This window comes from Ruditapes philippinarum, unplaced genomic scaffold, assembly GCF_026571515.1.
Source record: "Ruditapes philippinarum isolate M1 unplaced genomic scaffold, ASM2657151v2 ctg1806_1_1_1_1, whole genome shotgun sequence".
Taxonomy (NCBI): Eukaryota; Metazoa; Mollusca; class Bivalvia; order Venerida; family Veneridae; genus Ruditapes; species Ruditapes philippinarum.
In genome coordinates, this window is record NW_026852524.1 from 82,702 (window position 1) to 104,916 (window position 22,215).

Below are 22,215 nucleotides of genomic sequence, written 5' to 3' on the forward strand. Positions count from 1 at the left end.
TTTATAATTCGGGGTGTGAAATCTTTCACGGCAAAACAATGATAATAAAATCCATGAAAATTGTAAAATGCAATTAGGACGTAAAAGATTCATCAACGCTATCAAGTAATCTTTTTGTATGTAACCTGGAAAACTGAAAGTACGGCTTGTCCGTGCTCTACCTTGTGCCCAGTGTTTTCTTGCCACTGGGTCATGTGGGGGTTGCGTTCATTGAGCTGTTGCTCTTGTTTATCATATTGTATACGCAGGCAAATACCTAAGTTTATTAAGATTTTTATATATCAATATATCAAGTTTAAACATTATATTAAAACAATTATATTTTGTAGTATGATCTACAAATTTATGTGGGAAAATAATCAAGTAAGATAATTGAGGCTTCCTTTCCAGATAATAGTTAAGAAGACACGAGTTGTTCCCCTTTTCATTTAATAGACAGCCCTGATTTATTATAGTTTTCTACCTGATTCGGGTAAGGTCCTAGCTCTGTATCGTATATAATAACCTATTGTCATTAGTATGGAGCAAGGGAAGTACGACAAGGCTCTATACTATTGGTAGCTTTTTTGTAGTGTGATATTGAAATATCTAAAACTATGAATTCGCAAAGCCTTTTAACCTTTTAACATCTGCACTTGCGTTAACATGTAAATAAAGGTAATGCCTTACAACGAGCTATATTACAGAATTTACAAAAATGTTACAGTATTTATTTAACGATCAAATTATAAAGCCCTCTGCTCACTTACAAAATAGAGAAAAACATTATCCCCAACGAACACCCAAAACGATAAAATAGAAAATGTTGCAGGCTCGGTTTGATTGAGCATGTTTAAGAAGATTCATGAACTGTGCTGTCTGGAAAGTGCAAGCTACCCTCCACGTACCCAAGCACCGGCTTAAGCAAAATTCAACATTTAAACATGAAAACGAATGTAGAAACATCCACCCTGTTTCGGGAAACAATAATAATATCAGTTCATTAAACGTGTACGTATACCTTGTGATTGTGTCTCCGCTTTTATATTAAGTGACATTATGCCCATCCAAGGGTATATAGTGAGTGAACTGGTGAAGGTCAAAATATGTTTTTATTTTGCCATAATTCCTTTTAATTTAATAATCAAGCTCACATAAACAATAAATAATGCACAGATCCAAACGAAATTTCTGTAAATATCCATTAGAATTTACCTATAACGCTAAGTTTATAAAAAGAGTGGGGCAGTCTTTTTATATTTAAGCCAGATTTATAATTTTATCCTAAACATTTTCCAATATCAACTGTTGGTCAAACACCATTTTGACAGTCAATCTTTTGAAATATAAAGTCAATTCAGCTCAACTTGACTATGAAAATATGAGCATAATGTCACTTTATCTATTGACTGCCCTTTACACAATATCAAGGATAGCTTATCAGTTTGAAAAGGTCAACCATTGTCCATGTATTGGGCATGTAACAAGAACAAGGGGTCGAACGTATAGCGGTCCGATACTTCTTTAAGCGAGGTGAAACCATGCGATACGGAATAAGGGCGGACAAATTAGTGTAAACACACGTCAGAGTGAGTGTATTTTATTAATTATGTACGAATGCGTTTGTATAGTAATACAAGAGTAACGTCTCTTTAAATTAAAACGCCATTTGCATCTACCTTTTATTACTTATTTTGGTAAGTTAGGTGAGTTAGGTGTAGTAAGATAAGATAAGATAAGATAAGATAAGATAAGATGAGTTTTATTTCAAGTCGGCAAGTTTTCAACAGTACAACATAAGCTCTAGGAGCTTTTATAACCGACTGTATATAACATAAAGTATAAGATTAACAAAGATAAAACAGCTACAATAAAAATTGATTAGACATGATGTATACATAAAATAGTCCTTTTTAGATATTTTTATAAAAATGAATCAGATGCTAAAAACTAAAAATGATTCTACATCACTAGCTTGTATATTAAATTATTCTTACAATGTCTAGTATCTAAAAAAAGTACTTAAAGTTCAATAATAAACCGATTAAACAATTAAAAATTTAATGAATAGTTAAATAAATAAATAAATAAATAAAAATACAAAAAAACGTACACTTTATTTTTTATATATATAATTTAAATATGAAAGACTATGCGTTATCAGACAAAATTTTAATACAAAAAGACAGAAGGGATCATACATGTAAGTCAACAGTTGAACTCATTTAACAGCTAGCTTGAGTCATGCTGGAAAGATAAGCAAAAGAAAAAAAACTAAATGATAATATTAACATAAGCAGAAATCATGCAGGGAAGAAAAGCAAAAACACACTTAAAGCACAAAAAAAATGAGACCAAAAAATAAACAAAAGTGAAGTAAATAAAGAAATAGAAGTTAGCTGCAAGCAATACATTTACACTGTTTACCATTCCAGGATGAAATTAACTTTTTAAATTGAGCAAAATTTGAACATTTTCTAAAATTGTCAGGAAGAGAATTCCATAAAGCAGGTGCAGCATACCTTAAAGATTTTTTTACCAGTAGTTGTAGTTCTTTCTTGCGGGATCTGCAAAAGATTTGAATATTTAAAGTTTATACCAGATGTTTTCTTGACAATAAGGTCAGACAGAACAGTAGTTAAATGTTTTTAACGTCATATTTGTTTATAAATATGTTATATCTGTCGGAAAGGGTCTATTAGTATGTTAAATTTAAAAAGGTAAGTTTAATTTCAATATATCATTAAGTTTAGAGATTATCTTGTACTTTGGGAAGGAGATTATTTAGAATAAGGGGAAGTAATCCAGTAGATGGCGCTTCTCTTATCCATATATAAGCAGGAGAAGACGCATTTTAAATCCGTGGCCGAGTGGTAAAGGTCGCTGACTTGAGATCACAGGTCCCTCACCGCTGTAGGTTTGATCCTCACTCGGGTCGAAATCTTTCATGTGAGGAAGCCATCCAGCTGGCTTAAGGAAGGTCGGTGGTTCTACCCAGGTGCCCGCTCGTGCCTGAATTAATGTCCGGAGGTGCACCTGCGGTCTTCCACAACCAATAAAGCTGGAAAAAAAATCGACGAAAAATCTCGGCGGGACGCTCTAGGATGGCCCGACTTGAGTGTACGGTCCCCCATATGGGCTTTCCGGTGGCGACCTTAAATAAACGCATTAAAAAAATGAAATCACTTTTCGGCTTGGAAAAGGAAGGTAACACTTCAAGCTATCCAGGAAGATAAACTGTCCGCATAGACGTCCTATAAGTAAATTCCTTAAACGCTCAGCTTCTTTGGGAATACAAAGATAGGATATAATTGCTCTAGCTGCTGAACGTCGACTATAGAGATACGTCTTATTTATCATAGAAGCTCAGCTTCTTTGATATTGGATGAACATCAGTTGTATATATTATTTTGGTGAAAATCAGTTTTATATATTATTTTGGTGAGGTGAACGATCACAAATAAATATAGAAGCCCAGCTTCTATAATTATGATGTTGGAAGACTATAAGCTGTAAATATTTTGTGCTTTTCATCAAGTGTTTTTATTTGTTTGGGTCGTCAGACCAAACAAATAATGGTAGCGAAATTTCAGAGCCTAATGTTGTTAATTGCAAATGCCTAAAGTAGTCCACTTTTTTGAAGCGGTTACTTCCCTTTATATGTACACTAACGCCGAAAATTTCAGGGGAGATCAATGCGTAAAGATTGTCAAATGACAGGCGCATTAATTTTCAAGCAAAGTAGTTCCCGAATGGTCGAAGATTTCTAATATTGTTTCATTCTTTATAGATATACATGCTTACAGCAAGCTTCATGATTATTTACATCTGTGTTAAACAACAGGTTTAGCGTCGAAATAATAAGAGTTACAAACCCTAATTTAGAATAATATGGTTTTCTTCAGGCCGTTATCATATAACTTCACCCTCGCTTATGAATCCAGAGGTCTGAAGTTCGAATCCCAGTTGAGGCAAGTCTTTTTTTTTTTAATTTTTTTAAGTCAAATAAACATTGAATTGACTATCAGTGTTGCAATTAGTCTTATAGCCAATTTACTACAGTTAAACAATGAAAAGCATTGGTGGCACTATACAAAAACAAATTGGTTTATAATCTCACAACCTTCACCTTTCTGACATTCTGAGACCCAAACAAATTCAGCGCCTTTGATTGTTATATAGTTATTTTATCGCATGGTTATGAACTTTTCCTTTGTTCTTACTAACCCATTATACTCAGTACACTTCAATGAGCATTTGAAAACTGATTTGAATTGATATATAACAGTACAGTTTTTTCATTGATTCATATAGGAAAAAAACTCGACTGTTATATATCGGTCGAGTTTTTTTTTCGCACCTTGTATATATCAATGTATTTTTTTTTCATAGAGGCTCCAATGGGGCAGTGGTAACGACCATTCCCAGTAGCAAAAACAAAAAAATATAATAATAAAATGGAATCAATTAAATAAATATATAAATACAATGAAAAATATTAACAAAGATAATTATTAATGAAATTAAATTTACTCTCATTTAATCAAAAGGTACATCCGCTGAATGAATTATTTCCACTGAAAAAAAAAAACCTTTAATCTTAAATCAATCTTGGTAACAGTTTACAATCCGCCTCTAACATTGGATGTCTTTTGTATTTTTTTTGCGGCAGCGAAAACAACTTGAAAAAAACTGCCTTATCATAGATAACTGTAATGTAGCTAACGATTTATTTATTTATTTATTTGTTTCTATTACAAAAAAAACCACAACATTATGTCTTGCGATAAAACAGTTATAGTATATGAAACTCGTTAGTTACGGGGGTATAACACTGGCTGGGGCGACATCTCGGGATGTTTTGTTTTAAAACAAATTACACGCAAGTATTATGCTTTATTGACAAAAAACGCACAGTGCGATATCTCAGACAACGCAAACTTCTTTAAAAAAGTGTGCGATTTTTCAAATACAGCACAGTTATGTAAATACACTTGGTTCATGTATAACAATGACCATAGACTGACTGACTATTCAGATAAGGGATAGGTAATGGGTTGCTGGGAATATGGCTTTCAGTTTCGAAAAAGTTGGCTGGTGCATGAACGTGCTTGGTTATAAACCGTCTAATCTTTTTTCCTGCAAGGAGGCACTACTAGCAATATTATCAATTTCAAGTCCCCGAGAAAATAACAATAATCGTTTTTATTGAAATAAATTTAAAAATCCATCTTTTGGCATGACATTAAAAATGGTAAGCGTAATACTAGCGAGTCACAATTATTTACAGCAATGTTTCATGTGTCTGTCTGTGGTCATCCAACCGATCAGTAACATCACCACCATACTTCACATTACAGTATGGGGTTTACAATACTATAATGCGAAAAAACACACAAAAATTAGTCATTGACATGTACCATAAAAAGTAACCGAGGTTCCGAGTGGGGAATTTAATTTATTAAGGGAAGCAAAATATAAATCGAAATTGTATGGCTAATCAAAATTCTCATTTCTGTTTATCAAGCGATAAAACAGTTATAACATATCGAACTCGACTGTTATGTAGAAATATCATGGTCTGGGTCGGCATCTCGGGGTTTCCCTACAGGAAATGTTCTCTGCCTTACGGCCTCGATTGTTTTTGTAGAGAAAAACCCTCGATGTCGCCCCAGGATATGATATTTCAACTGAACAGTCTCGTCGCTTAACTATATCTATAACTAAAAGAAAGAACTTGCTTTTAGATTAAGATTTTTCAGATTTAAACGTCGGATATGGCTTGGTCAACGACCGCCGTCTCCAGGATCATCGTTACGTGTTTAGCGGCGTTGTTTCTAGCTGTTGGATTTTCAATTCCATTCTGGATAAGTATTGTTTTGGATAGCGAGACGAAAACGTTCAATACTTATATTGGGGTGTGGTATGTTATGTCATGTGTCAAAGGGGAAGCTGATTCGTGCAAAACCGGGGCTATAGATCCCGATTATAGCCACAGTGACCTCCTTGGTAAAATCAACGGCACTTCGCAGGAAATTATAGTATCTACCGCACAGACCCTTTTAGGTAAGTTTGTTTCACTGTTGTGTTGTCTTTTGTGCATATAAATGAGAACAATAGATTGTGAAACGTTAATTATTGTACTGCATGTAAATCTTTGTTTTTCCGCCATTTAGCTTTTTTTTAAAAAAAGAAAGCGTTATGATATTGATGACAACTAAAAACATGGCTATTTCAAGGTATATGCCCGAACATTTCAACAAGTTGTAACTGATAACGATTATATAGAAACATTTTACAACGCGTGTATGAAATTCAATATTTTTTTCAAATGTTAATCAGTGTTAATCAGTTAATGGTTTGTTAGTAAAGGAACAAAACTTTTCATACAATATGTGCAATATTTGTATAATATAGGCCCTGTCAGTTGTACACTTGAGTCAGAAGGACTTGAACATATTTTTTTAAATAACACTTTTAATACGGTGATTCTGATTTTCTACACTAACTGTATAAAAACATGTCATTGTTCTTCTATATTACGCACGCGACTAAAAAGTCAGTTGGAAATTTTACTAATAATTATTATTGAAAGAAAAAGTAAACACCTATGAATAGAGGAAAGAATGATCAAATTCATAGATTTCCCATAAACAAGATGAAATTCTAGACCTGACTAACAAGTCTTGGTTAAGACAAAATTTTGTTGATAAATGGATACATGTATATCCAACGAGGTATGTAGCTAATATTTGTTATTATTATTTAAAAACAGACAGGCAACATAGTCTTGTTAATTCTTCGTTTGTTATACTGCTTTACTCTGAATTAGAATATATGTAAAATAATTTTTAAGAAGTGCATCTCTAGAATATGGAAATGTAAATTAATGAGGTTGACAATGCGTATTGTATTTTACAGATATAAGGTGATGATTTGGCGAGATTTATACTTTGCACAACTTGAACTAATTTATGAAAGCCTAATACATGTAGTATCAAACAAAATAAATTTTAGAAATTTAAAGGCATTATAACGCAAATAAAGGCGTAATAACGCGAATCAAAAGGCGTAATTACACGAAACAAAATGGCAAAAAAACGCCAATAAAGGCATAGTTACGCGAAAAAAGTCGTAATAACGCTAATCAATTTACGTTATTACGCGAAACAAAAGGCGTTATAACGCAAATAAAGACAAAGTAATGCAAATAAGGGAGTATTATCGCAAATAAAGTCGTTATTACGCGAATCAAAAGGAATGTTAACGCGAATAAAGGCGCAAATAAAGGCATAAAATCGTTTTTTCCCTCTTTTGCCCATGTTGTAACGGAACCAAAACCATGTGTACAAAGCATAGTCACGCGCTCTTGTTATAGCCCGGTTTTACCTATGCGCAATACATAATAAATGACGATTTGGCCTGTTTGCCAAAGATTATATTGAAATAATTGATTCGAGGGCCCCAATCGTATTGCGACGAGCAGCATTCAAGTAACAATGCCGGAATTACGGCGTACAGACATCGCCGCTAATCTTGGTTGTCGCCCTTTCTAAGAAACGGACAGTTGTCAATGTAAACAAATAAATGTCATTCAGTTTAACCCTCAAATTAACTTACAAAACAAGATAACACAAAAAGAATATGAGAAAATGTTGTTTTATTGATGTTTATATTGATAAAGATTTAAAACTGTCAAGAATAAAACGTCACGTGTATCGTGAAAAGAGGAAGTCGTCGGCGCTAGCATCTCCTTTTTCGCCATTAAAATGCTGATGAAACGGCGGTTACCGTAATACTGGCGCGTGCCAATTATTTACAGCAATGCTTTTCTGTGTCATCCAACCAATCAAGAACACCAACATACTTCTGATTGGCTCATATGGTGTGGGGTTTACAATATCGGTCATTGACACGTTACATAAAAAGTAACCGAGGTGAGGAATTGAATTTATGAAGAGAAACCAAATTGAAATTTTATGATGATTATAATTCTCATTTCAATTTATCATGCGATAAAACAGTTATAATATATCAAACTCGACTATCATGTAAAAATATCATGACCGGGGCGGCATCTTGGGTTTTCTTTACAGACAATGTTCTCGGCCCATAAGACCTTTTTACGACGCTGTCCGTTGCTATGAAAAATCAATCGGAAGTTGTATTTTCCCGCGCATGCGCAATCTACAAAAAGCGCATAGAATAATATAGAAATATAGAAGAGGTTCATAGACAATTCCGAGTTAGTTTAAGGTAAAAGGTAGAAAATTATATAAATTAGCTTTTAAACAAAAATAGAAAAGATTCTTTTATAGCTTTGTGGCCAAGATTGCGAAAAGGAAATTGTTTAAGAATTTCCTCTTACGGTCACGGACCTGACATTGAGATATTTTTTTTTAAGAAAATGTGGAATTATATCTATTATTCAAATTGGAGTCAACTAAATTGTTGTTGAAATAGTTCATAAAAAGATTAAAGAAAATTTTATAACATATGAAATCGAGGTTAGTTATCATTCTGAAAAAAGGCAGAACAGACACGGTGATAATGCATTTTTAGTGTTCAGTTTACCTGATTTTATCCTTTGTTTGTTAAGTCTAATAAATATATTTTAAATAGTTAATTTTTTTTAGATCTGTAAGGAAAGTGAAATAACACACATTTTATCCTATTCCTCGTAACACCTGTTAATATTTTAATGCAAGTCACACTAATTGTCACTTCTCAAAATCAATAAACATTGATGAGATCGGTATTTAAATTACGAGTTTCATAATTGTATATGATTAACTATGTCATGGTACTGAAACGTTCCGGTTGAATGATATTATAGCTGCGTCGCGTGTCAATCTGTTTGACACTTACCGCCTGGCCAATGCAAAAGGAAGTGTACAATACACATTGTGTAATATTATGTATTACAGAGATATTAAAATTTAATCTTTAACACGCTGCTGTTTAAATTTTAATAACAGATGAAAAAGTCGTCTAATGATACCTTAAACAGACGACTTTTGTGTGCGCATTTTGACCATTGGATTATTAGTCCCGCATGTTTAGTACGTTTTAAGTACTTACCGCTTTAAGTCATCCCAAAATTACTGTTTTCCGGTTGACATAACATGGACTCACGACTATTAAAGCCTTAAAGTATCATACACTGTTCTCAATTTTACTGCGCTTTTGCCCTACGCAGAATAGTGAGCCCTGTCATTGTGGTGATCAAACACACCAATGTTACAATTGAACTTTCAGCCAAAACTACGAAACCATAATTGTTTCTATACATTGGCTATTTAATGATTATATGGAAGTGGTCCGTAGTTTTGTAGATGGTTTTCTATATCACTTATGGATCTCTTCAGCACATATGGAGCTCAAATGCAATTTTGAGCAGTGATTCCTTCGTTTGTAGCCAAATCTCAATAAATGTTTTAAATCAGGATCTGTCTGAATGTTTAGCATCGGTCTGTAGAAAGATTTCGTAAAATCTCTGTTTTTTGAGTCCATTTAGTGACAGTTATTTCATTCAAACGGCATGTTTTGGACACACCAGAACCCACGACGGAAAGAATGTCTCGATGAAGACTGCATATAAATCCAAAACAAACATTGGTAATATAGAGAAGAGAAAGGAGGGTAGAATCACGTTTCAATTTTCTTAAAAAAAAGGACTGAATTTTATATAAATGTTTAAAAAGATGAAAACTTTCCCTGCGATTGATCTATTTTAATAGTCACATCTGGTGTTATGCTTCACATCTGGTTCAGCGAATATTCACATATAATTTCAACTGATGCTCATTTTTGAGATACATATGGGGTTCCACCCCGTGCTTAAGCTCGGATTTTATATAAGAAAGTTTTTTAAGAGTCGTGTTGCAGAACAACACTGAAGATTTACATCATTGTTTCTTCTTGTTTGAAATGCTGTGTTTATTTTAATCATATAGCAAATGTAAATATAAAAATGCATTAGATTTTTATAAATGACAACTCATTCTAAAGATTTCATAAGCACAAACAATGTACAATGTTTTTTCTCTCTTTTTTTCATGAAGGAAAAATGTTAACGACTGCAACCATTTATGGACGTGTGTCAGAACGTTTTGAAATTTATCGAGTTATCCCATGTGAACTTCAATTAGTTTTCATTCACCTGTAATCAGTTAAAGATCCTGTAACACAATTTTTTTCATGGTTTTATTTCATAAATATGATGCTCAAATTAAGATTTGTCAATATTGTAAGTTCAAATAAGCATTATTTATAAAGATATTACCCAATTTAACATTTCATGTTAATAAAGGGAGATAATTAGAAATTTATTTTCTATAAATTCTAAGTCAAATTTTCCAATAAGAAATGAATGCATGTAATTAAATGTTTAAATATAATGTGCACAAAATATTTGCAGTACACATTTTACATAATTATGCTTAGATGTTTGAAAATTGTTTTATTTGCATAATTATATACATATATAATTGTTTGCAAGTGTGTTACACACACAAAGCCAGCCCGCATAGCTCAATCGGTTAGAGCGCGAGACTTGTAATCTCGACATTGTGGGTTCGATTCCCGGGCTGGCCAACTAAAATTACTAATCAGTCTTTCGGATGAGACTTTAAATCGAGGTCCCGTGTATGGGTGCTTAAACACTTGGCACGTTAAAGAACCAGGAGAAGCTTCTGGAATTGGGGCATCTTTCTGTATCTGTAATTGCACTATCCTCCAAAAAAATAAAATGACTAATACTCTTCTGGAGGACTCGCCCATATGGGCAACCGGTGGCGAGTATAAATAAACGCAAATACACACACAATTACACACACAGTTCTCACTTCCCCTCGGAGCGTGCACGTCGCTAAGCAGGCACAGGGCATCGGCTAATGATTGTAAGATTCGAGTTATAATCGTTTAAGGCGGCTGTTTCGTTAAGTTAGCTGCCGGTGTCCTGACTAATGCCGAGGGGAGTGGCCCTACAAAGTAGGCTGAGACGACGAGGATGGTGTACTAGGGTGCGTGAGCCCCTAGTACAGATAGACGGCTTGTAAGGCAGGCCTATAGCTGGCACCAACAGCCCTTTTCAGGGCTAAAAACACCTTTCCTATTGTCACAGGTTACTGTACATTTAGGTTCTCATTGACCGCCGTACAGTGACCTACTTTTCGGCTCAAAATTCATATCTTTGGCTAATACTCCGTGGAAATGGCATGGAGGTTAATTATCACCATTTTGTGCTTCAAAATTAACTCTTTAAGGACATGACTGGTGACATGTCCGGGGTCCGTACTCGACAGCGCAAGCTGCATTTTGTGCCCGAAAGGGCGGATGGACCCTCATTAAGCTTTAACTACATACATACTTACACACACAGTCTTCTCATTTCCCCTCGGAGCGTGCGCGTCGCTGAGAAGGCACAGGGCATCGGCGGAAGATTTACAGCTTGGCTGGTAGTTAACTTAAACTGAAGCCTCCGTGAGCGTTATCACGGAACCGCTACTTCGTCAACAACTGCGGACCAGCTGCCGGTGTCCTGACTTATGCCGAGGGGAGTGGCCCTACAAAGTAGGCGCTTGGGTCGACGAGGACGGTGTGCTAGGGTGCATGAGCCCCTAGCACGGTTAGACGGCTTGAACGGCAGGCCTTTTCCTAGCATAAACAGCCATTTTCAGGGCTAACCTTTCCTATTGCCACAGATTACTGTACATTTAGGTTCTCATTGACCGCCGTACAGTGATCTACTTTTAGCTCAAAATTCATATCTTTGGCTAATGCTCTGTGGAAATTGCATGGAGGTAAATTATCACCACTTTGTGCTTCAAAATTAACTCTTTAAGGACATGACTGGTGATATGTCCGGGGTCCGTACTCGACAGCGAAAGCTGCATTATGTGCCCGAAAGAGTGGATGGACCCTCATAAAGCTTTAACTTCATCATCATCATTACACACACAGTAACAGTATCAATCACAAAACATACAGGATCTTTAAGGATAACGTCTTTTACTTTAGTTTATGATTTATTAAATTACTACTATGACGTCATTCCTTTGTTCTGACCGTACCAAAATCATTTAGAATATCCGAGATTCAACACAAATTTAAAAACATTTCATTTTTATTATTTCTTGTAAAAGTCCAAAATGTAAATTGATGTATACTGTATGTGTGTAAGTCCAACATTTTGTGTAACTGGTATATTTTGTGTTTATCATTGTGTTCATGTACATAATTGGTCACATTTCAAAACACGAAAATTTCATGCAACGGACATTTTGTCATTCAAGAGGCTACCTATAGGGTTTTGCAAGTAAGAAAAAGATAATTGCTTAAACATTAATATTGTACATTTCTAGCACAAAAATATATTATTTCTACTTTTCGATAGATAACACGATATTTGATAGTAAAAGTAGTAATTTAAGTAAAATTTAAGCCTCAAACTGACCAATATGTAAATTATTGGATTCCCTTCGGCGCTACGCGCCTCATGAAATTCAATATTTTACATATTGGACAGTTTTCGGCTTATATCTACTACATAAACAGTCGTCCCTTTCGATGGCTAAATAATTCATTGCAAGGTAATTTTCAACGATGCGCGACCACATCTACGAGATTCTATTTTTAGATCGGTGATGCTATCTTCATAATCATCAAAATGGTCATTCACCTTGACATTGCTCCTGCATTACTAACATTGTCTGCCCGAAGCTAGTGTCATAAAAAGTGAAACTAACTACAAGTTTTAATTGTCTCAACAAATTGAAATTTATTTTAAACCCTTGCCTCCGTTGAATGGCTGACAAAATTCTTTAGATGACGATACGGACATAATATAGATGTTTTACAAAACAATTTGCAGTCTTTCAAATAGAATACAAGTCTTTCTTGTACCAGCACCATTATAAAATTTGATTTGAATATTGTATTATTATTCTTTTTTTATATTTCTAAATACTTTATTATATAATTCCAACAGTTTTTCTCCGTTTTTCTTTCTTTTCAAATGTCAGTTATATGACTCTCAAGGAAGTGTTTAAAAATCTATATGAGTAAACTTATATAATAACCATGCAAATGATTACTATTTTATATTTAACACATATTTTTCAGGCAGCGCGGTATGGTGGTGGGTTTTACAGATCGTAACAACCGTTGGTTTAGGATTTGTACTTCTTGCCACTCTGATCCTTATATGTGGTATATGTGCTGGTATACACTCCAAAGGATTCTTCATAATTTCTGGCATCATAGAATTTTTTGGAGGTAAACATTTTTATGCTTATTGAAGTTTTGAAATATGGTACATGCAACAATTTTACCTCGCACAACACCAATAATTTATCTGTCGTAGCTTTTCAATCATGAAGCTTTAGTTTGTTTTCATCAAGAGTCACGTAGTAAAACTATTTTCAATCGAGATATTTGTTGGAAGTTCAAAATGATTATCTACTATCAAATTATGACGAAAAGACTCGAACAGTTGCAATCATGTTGCCATTCAGGTTCTGAAATTTAACCTGTTAAGTGATATCATTTCAATTTCAATCAAGGGTTGTCGCGTTCCTTGTTCCTACGTATTTTGAGGCGCTGTGTGTGTAAATGACTTGGATTTCTGTGTTATAGTTAGTATAGCGACGAGACTCCGTAATTTTTAATAAATTACTTGAAAGAATACAGTCAATTTATAATGGGCAAGATTATTTTGCTAGTTTACCTGTCGGCTATATGGACAACGCCATGTTTGTTCTCGAAATCGAAATTTTATTTGTATTAGTAATATTTAAGAGATAATATATTTATCGCTCAATAAAATCACTGTTTGGAGTTCGTATGAGAGGAATTAAATTTATAATAAATTTATGATAGAATGATGTGCATCCGATCGACAAACAGTAATTTTATCGGGCGATATAGGTCTATATCATGCAATATTAAAATCCCGACTTATATATTTGCCTTATCTTTCAACACAACTTTTATATATTTAAAATGATCCCTTTTTATATTAATTAACAATGACTTAAAAAATTTGTCTTAATAACTCTGTTTACCGCAAATATACTATTGATTCCACCTGTTTGCTCAAATTCCTGTGAGAAATCTTATTCTTTTTGTTTTAAAAAAGGAAGGAATTCGGGGATTGGTCCTTAAGTATAAACTTTTTCAAAAATCAGATCTAATTTTGATTTTTGTTTAATTGTAAGAGTTATTGGACATGATCTTTGTGTATTTTTGTTTTTATCTATTTCAGGGTTACTGGCAATAACTACCTCGATACTGACTGCGATTGGAATCGATCAGTACTTCGACTTCATAGCAGAAGTTAAAATAAATGCCGAAACTTTTCCCTGGTCAGTACTTTGTTTCGGAATCGGGGGATTTTTAGCGATGTTTGGTGCTTTTATTCCGCTGCGAAGCAGCCGAGCCTTATATAATTTTGAATAAGACGCATGATTTACTGCGGAATGACACGATTTATTTTGCGAGTTGTCAATAAAAATGCAACTGCATAAAACATTCACATACGTTAGCTTTACACTTTGGGTTCCTTTATGAATTTCTTGCCTTGTTGCATAACTTTCTTCAAAGGGAAGAACAATGTTTTCTTATCTCCGCGTATACAAATAATGGACTGTACAACTGTCCGATTTCATGTTATGAAGATAGATAACCGGGACTTAATGATAACCAGGTTTACATTAAATAATGTGTAATGTGTAAACACGTTCCCTTCATCAAAAGTATCGTAAAAAACGCATCAGTGTAAGAGCTGTTGCGTAACATCTGAAATTTCCAGTCCATCAAAGTTCATCTTGAAGAAATTTAAATATATTACTTTTTAAAGTTGTGTATTTTTCTTTTGAGATGACTTGGATAGTGCTGTGCTTACAAATTTTTGGCTTCCAAAACTTTAATTCCCTTTTTATTTTGGTTAAATTTGGTAATTAATGTTCCCCTTTAGCTCCATTTTTTTACCTCTGAGCAGATCTAAATAAACATTCGTAAAATTAGATTTTTATTTGGCTATTCTCAAAGTATGCATTGCAAAGGCAGTCATTGAGTAAAACCTTTGGCGACGCTGGTGAACGGTGTTGCGCCTTTTGGTTTTTTAGTCGCATGACAGGAGCTGAAATATTATTAGTTTATGGCATGTTGTGTTACTTAGTTTTATTTTGTTTCTTAAAAATCAAGTATACAAATATTTTGTTTTATTTGTATTAAATAACTTAATTTGAAAAGCATGTGCGTTGTGATATTTATTTTTATGAGATGGCGGGCTAAGGTTAACAGGATATCCCCTTTTTTCGCTTTATTGATAATACTAAAAGCCGGACTGTTGTTGTGGTCTACATTGATTTTTTTTAAATAACTGGTATTTTCATTTTATGTTATAAATGTTAGATTTGATTTTTATGGTCTTCACTGGTTATTCATTTTTGTGAATTATGCATTGTTTATTGTTTTGTTACATAAAAAATGTACGGCTATGTCAAAATTTTGGTCAGCAGTTAAGGTGGTCTGAGAGAATGAGACTTTATTTATATATTTTTTTAATTTTCCTAGGAAACGTTCACCTGCAAATATATATAAAGATTGGAAAAGGAACTGTTGCAGACGATTAGCCTTATGATTTTAAACAACTTATCTGTGAATATACCAGAATTTGTAACAAAAGCTGTACTGCCATTGATTTGATCTTTGTTTTTGATACTGATAGAATTTCCCAGTCAGGAGTACAAAGTATCAATACATGTTTCAGTGACAATTGTACAGTTTTTTGTACAAGAAAACTTTCTAAAATACCTATTGGTTCCCATAACACTGTGAAATTACGTTCGTTGAAAAAAATATAATAAAAATAACTTTCAAGATAGTTTATTGTCATCTAACTGGTGTGTAGTGTTGTTAAATGACAATGTTTCTGTTGCATGCAATAACTTTAAATTTGTATTTATGTCAATTGTTGAAAACATTGTCCCTGTCAATTCCCATTTAACATAGGACCGAGCCATGGATAAATTCTGATATTTTACAATTAATTAATCAATCAATCAGAGACAAATCTTTTAATAGTATTGATAGGATTAACACTGATGAAAATTTTGAAATTTTTAAATATTTGAGAAATAATACTCAAGAAGTCATATGTAATGCAAGAAACGTATTTCTTTGTGGATAGCATTTAACAAAATTAAAATCAGTATAAATCCCTTTGGAAATCTCTAAAGGATTTAGGATTGCCTTCCAAGTAAATGTCTTCATTAGCAAAAGCTAATATTGGCCTAAAAGTACATGAAAATATTTGCTTTGATAAAAATTCCATAGCTGAAATTTTCAATTCTTCTTACACCACTGTTGCAGGTACGCTTGTTGAAAATATACCTGTTGGTAAACATAATTATGATAACGATTTTGTTAACAAATTTTAAGCTGACAGTGGTTATTTAAAACAATTGTTCTTTTTCACTAATTACTGAAAACAAGGTTTACAAATATCTTAACTCCCTTAGTGCAAATAAAGTCATATCCATCTCGTTTTGTCAAAGATGTTGCATCCATTACAGCAAGTCCTTAAACACACGTTGTCAACTTAGCATTGATAGTAGTGACTGATGATATAAATATGGCTAGCACAAGAAAAGTGACAAAACATGTGTTAGTAATTATTGACCTGTTTCAATTTAAAGAACTGTTTTAAAATATTTGAGAGAGTTATAGATGACCGAGTTGAGTCTTTTTTTTTGAAAAGGGGTTTGTTTTATCAGTTTCAGTCAGGCTTTAGAAGTGGTTTTTCAACTGACATATGTTTGATTCATTAACAGACTATATTAGATTTGAAATGGACAAAGGCAATATTGTAGGCATGAAAATTTAGATCTACAAAAGGCATTTGATACAGCTGACCACACCATACTGCACATGAAACTTCAAGCATCTAACATAGTTAATGACATCCATACTTGGTTCAATTATTTTGTCACTGGTAGACAGCAGCTGGTCGATGTGGCTTGTACTCATTCTACTACTGCTCCCATTACCTGTAGTGTCCCCTAGGTGTCCAATCTAGGTCCTCTTTTGTTTGTAATATATGTCATGACGCGTCTGCAATCATAAGCAATAAGATTTTGTTATATGCTGATGACTCAGGTATTCTTGTATCTGGTAAAAATAAAAGTGAAGTTGAAGAAATAATCTCTTATGACATGAGTATTATCAGTGTTTGGTTAATTGACAATAAATTGTCTTTGCATCTTGGTAAGACGGAGACTATTCTTTTGGGGTCCAAGTTTAAACTTAAACAGGGTCCTAACCTCCAGGATACATGTTATGGTACTGATATAAAGCCCACATCTTCTGTTAAGTATTAAGGTGCAACTCTTGATCAAAATCTATCTTTTGAGGCCATTGCACAAAGAATTCTTCAATAGGCAAATGCCAAATAAGTTTCTTCATACAAAGAAGGGATTATTTTACCCAACATACTAAAACATTAATGGTTATGTCTTTTTTGACTATACATGTTCGACCAGGGCTAACACAGGTTTTGCAATAGTAAGCTCCAAACAACACAGAATAAGTTAATGAGATTTATACTTAATCTAAAAAATAGATCCAATATTGGTGCAGAACATTCAAAATACGAAATTGGTTGCCTGTGTGGAATCATCCTTTTGAAAACTTGGCTTAGCCCCAGCCTACTTGAGTGATAACTTTATTCCTCAAGATACTGTGCATAGTTTTACCACACGGATTTGTAAAATGGGGGTATATTCAACTTTCTTAAGTTAGAGGGTTTTGATTAAAATCATTTTCATACATAGGTTGTTCACTGTGGAACAATTTACCAGCCAGAATTGCCCACATTATACATCTGCCTGCTTTTAAACTTGCTGTCAAATGTATCTTTGAGATAAATTGATTTAAACCATATTTTGTGACTATTTCAGTAAGTTTTATGATACATTTTGCATGTGTCTTTTATAAAATAAAGCTTATATAACTTAAAAGAATTTATGTCTTAACAATTAGATAGAGTTTGAGAGTAACTTATATACTTATCAAAAGCATATATGCTTTACTATCTGTGATAAAAATGTTTTGTTTTCTTTATTGCTATAATAGGATTAGATCTAGTCTACTGTGGATTGTATATACACTGTATATGGTAGTATCAACATAAAACAAAGTATATGTGATACATTTATTGTGTGATACTATTCTTTGTGATATTTTCTGTGATATTTTTCATTGCGTCTCTATGTCATGGCATCAACACCTAGTGACAGCAATAAAAATAAGGGTTAAACCCTTTTTTGTGTTATCCCTTGTGTTGGTGTGCATGTCATGGTTGGTTTTTATGTACGTGTTTGTGTCTTCATGTGTTATATTACAATGTATGTTCATTATGGCAAAATAAATCTTATCTTAGGTTTGGAATGAAGAAAAATAAAATGGATTATTAAACACAACATTATATGAGCCGCGTCACAAAAAAACCATCATAGTGCGTTTGCGACCAGCATGGATCCAGACCAGCCTGCGCATCCGTGCAGTCTGATCAGGATCCATGCTGTTCGCTTACCAACTCTATTACAAGTAAAATGGTTTCCTGCGGGGAACATTTTCAATGATATAAAGATATTTCATTTAACTATTTTCAACATTGTTTGGGGGGGGGGATAAATAAACGTTTGCATCAGGAATATAGTTGACAATAATCGATCAATATAGAGGAAGGTCTTTGGTGATGGTGACCGTTGAAGACCGGAGAAGGTCGAACATAAAACAATTATTTATTTTAAGAAAATTATTAAATAGGCCTACCATTTTATGAATAATTCCGAGCAAAAAAAAAGTAAACACACAAGTTTACGCATAAAATATCTCTATTTATTAGATGCCACTACGTATATTTTAATCTTGTAGATTTTCAGTATAAACAATTTGTTTGTAAAATTTGAGATAGATATTAAAGAAACATTGATAATTTTCAAACACATCATTCAAGTTTTTCCACCTTAAACGGTAAATAATTATAGAAAATTAGAAATATCACGTTTTGTTCTTAATGAGGTGCAATTCGGACTAATTCCCTAGAGGTAAATCCGTAACGTACGGGCAAACGGTATTTAGCTAGGCTTTCGAAAAGGTCAATTAACCAATCATGTACGGTTTACAGATCACATGCTCCTCCATGTACCGAAAACAGGTCACGTGCTCCTCCATGCCTCAAAAGTTAAACGCGTACCAATACCCTGCGGTCTCCAGACCGCAGGGAACAAGTAGAGAAACTGATAGTGAACAGCATGGATCCTGATCAGACTGCGCGGATGCGCAGGCTGGTCTGGGTCCATGCTGGTCGCAAACGCACTATGTTGGTTTTGTCGTGACGCGGCTCATATCTATTGCACCTTTTTTAGTCTTTCTCTGTTTTTGAACACATGTTGTCTGAAAAAATTAAATGTAGTGATGATTTTGACCAAGAAGCCTTGGTTGATATATCATTCAATGATACTGACAAATAATGATCGCTGCTGTAATATATTTAATTACTAGTTCATGGGGTCAATGTCACAGAGGTCAAATATAGCTAGGATCTTTTGGCTTGCAGTTAAAATATGTCGGTGTTTTGATTATTGTCTTACCTTGATTTGTATGTTTATTTTTAATTTTTTTCAAAATTAAAAAGCCTTTATAAAATTTAAGAATTTCTTTTTTAAGTATTGTTTTTACTTTTCCTCACCTTTGAACAACATAAAGGAAGTTTACTTTCAGTAATATGTGTAGTTTTATATGGAATAAATGTATAAGAAAATGATTTGTGTGTTTGTTATTGATTGCTATAAGAAACTTATATCGCTCCATAAAACACTTTTAGAGTACACAGGTGCCGGGGGTTCTTAAAGACATTTTCCGGAGTTTTCATATAGATATATAGGCAAAATTAAAACTTTTACTGTTATCATATTCTAACAAGATGCCAAGTTTAAAGAAATTCTATATAACAGTTTTAATTTTGCCTATATATCTATATGAAAACTCCCGAAAACGTCCTTAAAGGAATAGGAATGGATGGATTGATGTTTGTCTAATATAAATATTCATCATTAAAAAAGAGGTACCATGACAGTTTTTTTGTTGACATCAACCTTTTAAGTGAGAAATTCGTGTTTTAAGACACTATTTTTTACTTGAGAAATAAGTTCATGGGCGCCGCCATTTTGGCGTTCTGTCATTCTCGCGAGACAGACGAGACCGAGATTGTGACGTGTTATACCCACTTCCGGTATAGGTGAACACGCTGGTACAACTGAAATATATCTTGACGAAGAACTTATTAATTTTATTGCGCACATTATTTATTATTTATGAAAACATCATATGGAACTGAATTGCTTTAATTAATTAATTGAAGACGCCGCGGCATTAATTATCATTTGTCCGATTTTCAAGCTTGCTGATGATCCCACCACATGATTTAAGCAATGACTGCTTAGTTTTCAAAGATAAACCATCAATTTAATTTGGGTACTTTGAGAAACTTCTTCAAATTGAGGGTATATCCTTTTATTTGGTATTTAATTTTCGCTAGACAAGCTGTCTGAATAGGGTACATCGCCAGTCATGTATCTTTTTCTCAGCGGTAAATATCAACTAAATCCAATATGCAGATATTTCCTGAGGACGCGATTTTCCGACATTGACGCTAAAATTAAAATGGCGCAGGAAAATCGGCAGCTAGACTAATATCGTATGAAAACAAAACTGTCCGTTAGGTTATTTAGGCACCCAGTCAAAACTGGTACCAACAGCAACAGGTTGCCCATTCCCCTATAATTACGCATATTCTAGGGTTTATCCAGTTCCCTAAAGCTTTTTTCTTCGTTATCTACTTACCAAATTCCTTTCCCCGACAGATACGCATTTCTACTACCGTAAATTTAATCCAATAAAACAAAAAATCATAAATCTACTTAATATTCAAAATGATAATTGGTAACTGAAAAAATGTGTTGCTTTTGTATGAAATGCTGTAATTTACAGTATAACTTGACAGGTGCGGAACTTAATTTCCCCTAAGGTCATTCAGTTCACTGATGAAGCGTAAAAAAAATGTCTATTTCGTCATAAGAATATTTGACAAGGGTGATTAACCAATCAGGGCAACATTGTGCATGATCAAAAGGTCTGTCGGCACAGAGGCGTACAAGGAGCAATAAAAATCGTTAGTACACAGTGTGACAGGAACATTTGGTGCAAATTAGGAACAATTAAAATGGATAATGCACAGTATTAGTCATAAGTAGTAAGAACCAGCAATTGTGTGAATAAATTATGCAAATGAGATTTTTGAGCAGCCAATAAAAATGTTTTGCATGCAGTTAATATTAGGCTACGATTACGATTTAAATAAATACCACGAAGCATCATACGTTGACAGACATGTAAACAATTTAGTTCTCAAAAGAGTTGCTCAGACTCAATCAAACCGAGTCTGCAATTCTTGTGTTATTTTGTTGTGATTAATGCTTCCGAGGGATCACTTTGTTTCCAGAATTTGCTTATATTTTTGAAATGTGTACATCACTACTAACATATGTTCACACCTTTTAATTTGAAAATCAGAATCAAACTGCAAAAATTTAATTACATGTACTATTAAGAACACGTTTAAGTAGGATTTAAATAATAATGATAATGATCGCCGTTCAATAATTAACAGCCAATTATTCGTTGGTGCGTTTGTTTATTTAACTACATTGTTTGATTGTGAAACTTTGTTAAATAATAACATGTGTATTTATTAACTCTGTGAAATATTGTTTAATTACATTAAGATGAGACTTTAATGAACATAGCATTGTTTGGAGTAACGGGCATCACTGGCCTGAAGTGTTGCGACCGGTAGACGTTGATTTTTTATTTGTTTCTTTATTTTTTTTATTTTTTGATATTGTTACGTATTTTGAACAATAAAAAAATCGCCTCTACACCTCCTGTGAAAATTAAATTGTCTGGTCAATACTTTATTATGTAAATATTTCGCTACGATTCAACTAGATTTATAATAAATCTAAAGATGTGGGGAAATGACATCACGCGCACCTGTTTTTATACGGCCAATACACAAACATGGCCGCGCCTAATGATTTGTAGAAATCGGCGATTAAGCGATTTAAATTTCGTTATCATGTGTTTAATATTATTATTTGGCGGCAG

General features: G+C 33.5%; 1 protein-coding gene across 2 annotated transcripts; it reads left to right on the forward strand.

Annotated features, from left to right (window-relative positions):
• Window positions 1-5,650: 5,650 nt before the first annotated feature.
• On the forward strand, window positions 5,651-19,804 carry LOC132715851 (uncharacterized). Of its 2 annotated transcripts, XM_060698951.1 has the most exons (4): window positions 5,651-6,045; window positions 13,105-13,257; window positions 14,246-14,345; window positions 15,559-16,044. In XM_060698951.1, the coding sequence occupies exons 1-4, from the start codon at window positions 5,757-5,759 to the stop codon at window positions 15,623-15,625; spliced, it is 609 nt and encodes a 202-aa protein (XP_060554934.1). In that variant the 5' UTR covers window positions 5,651-5,756; the 3' UTR covers window positions 15,626-16,044. The 2 variants fall into 2 exon arrangements, with proteins under 2 accessions (XP_060554934.1, XP_060554926.1); XM_060698943.1 differs by having other exon boundaries at window positions 14,246-19,804.
• Window positions 19,805-22,215: the final 2,411 nt, after the last annotated feature.

Coding starts and splice junctions, on each gene's coding strand:
- LOC132715851 (XM_060698943.1), top strand. CDS start 5,757: ATGGCTTGGTCAACGACCGCCGTCTCCAGGATCATCGTTACGTGTTTA. Junction 6,046..13,104: donor TACCGCACAGACCCTTTTAG/GTAAGTTTGTTT, acceptor CATATTTTTCAG/GCAGCGCGGTATGGTGGTGG. Junction 13,258..14,245: donor CATCATAGAATTTTTTGGAG/GTAAACATTTTT, acceptor TATCTATTTCAG/GGTTACTGGCAATAACTACC.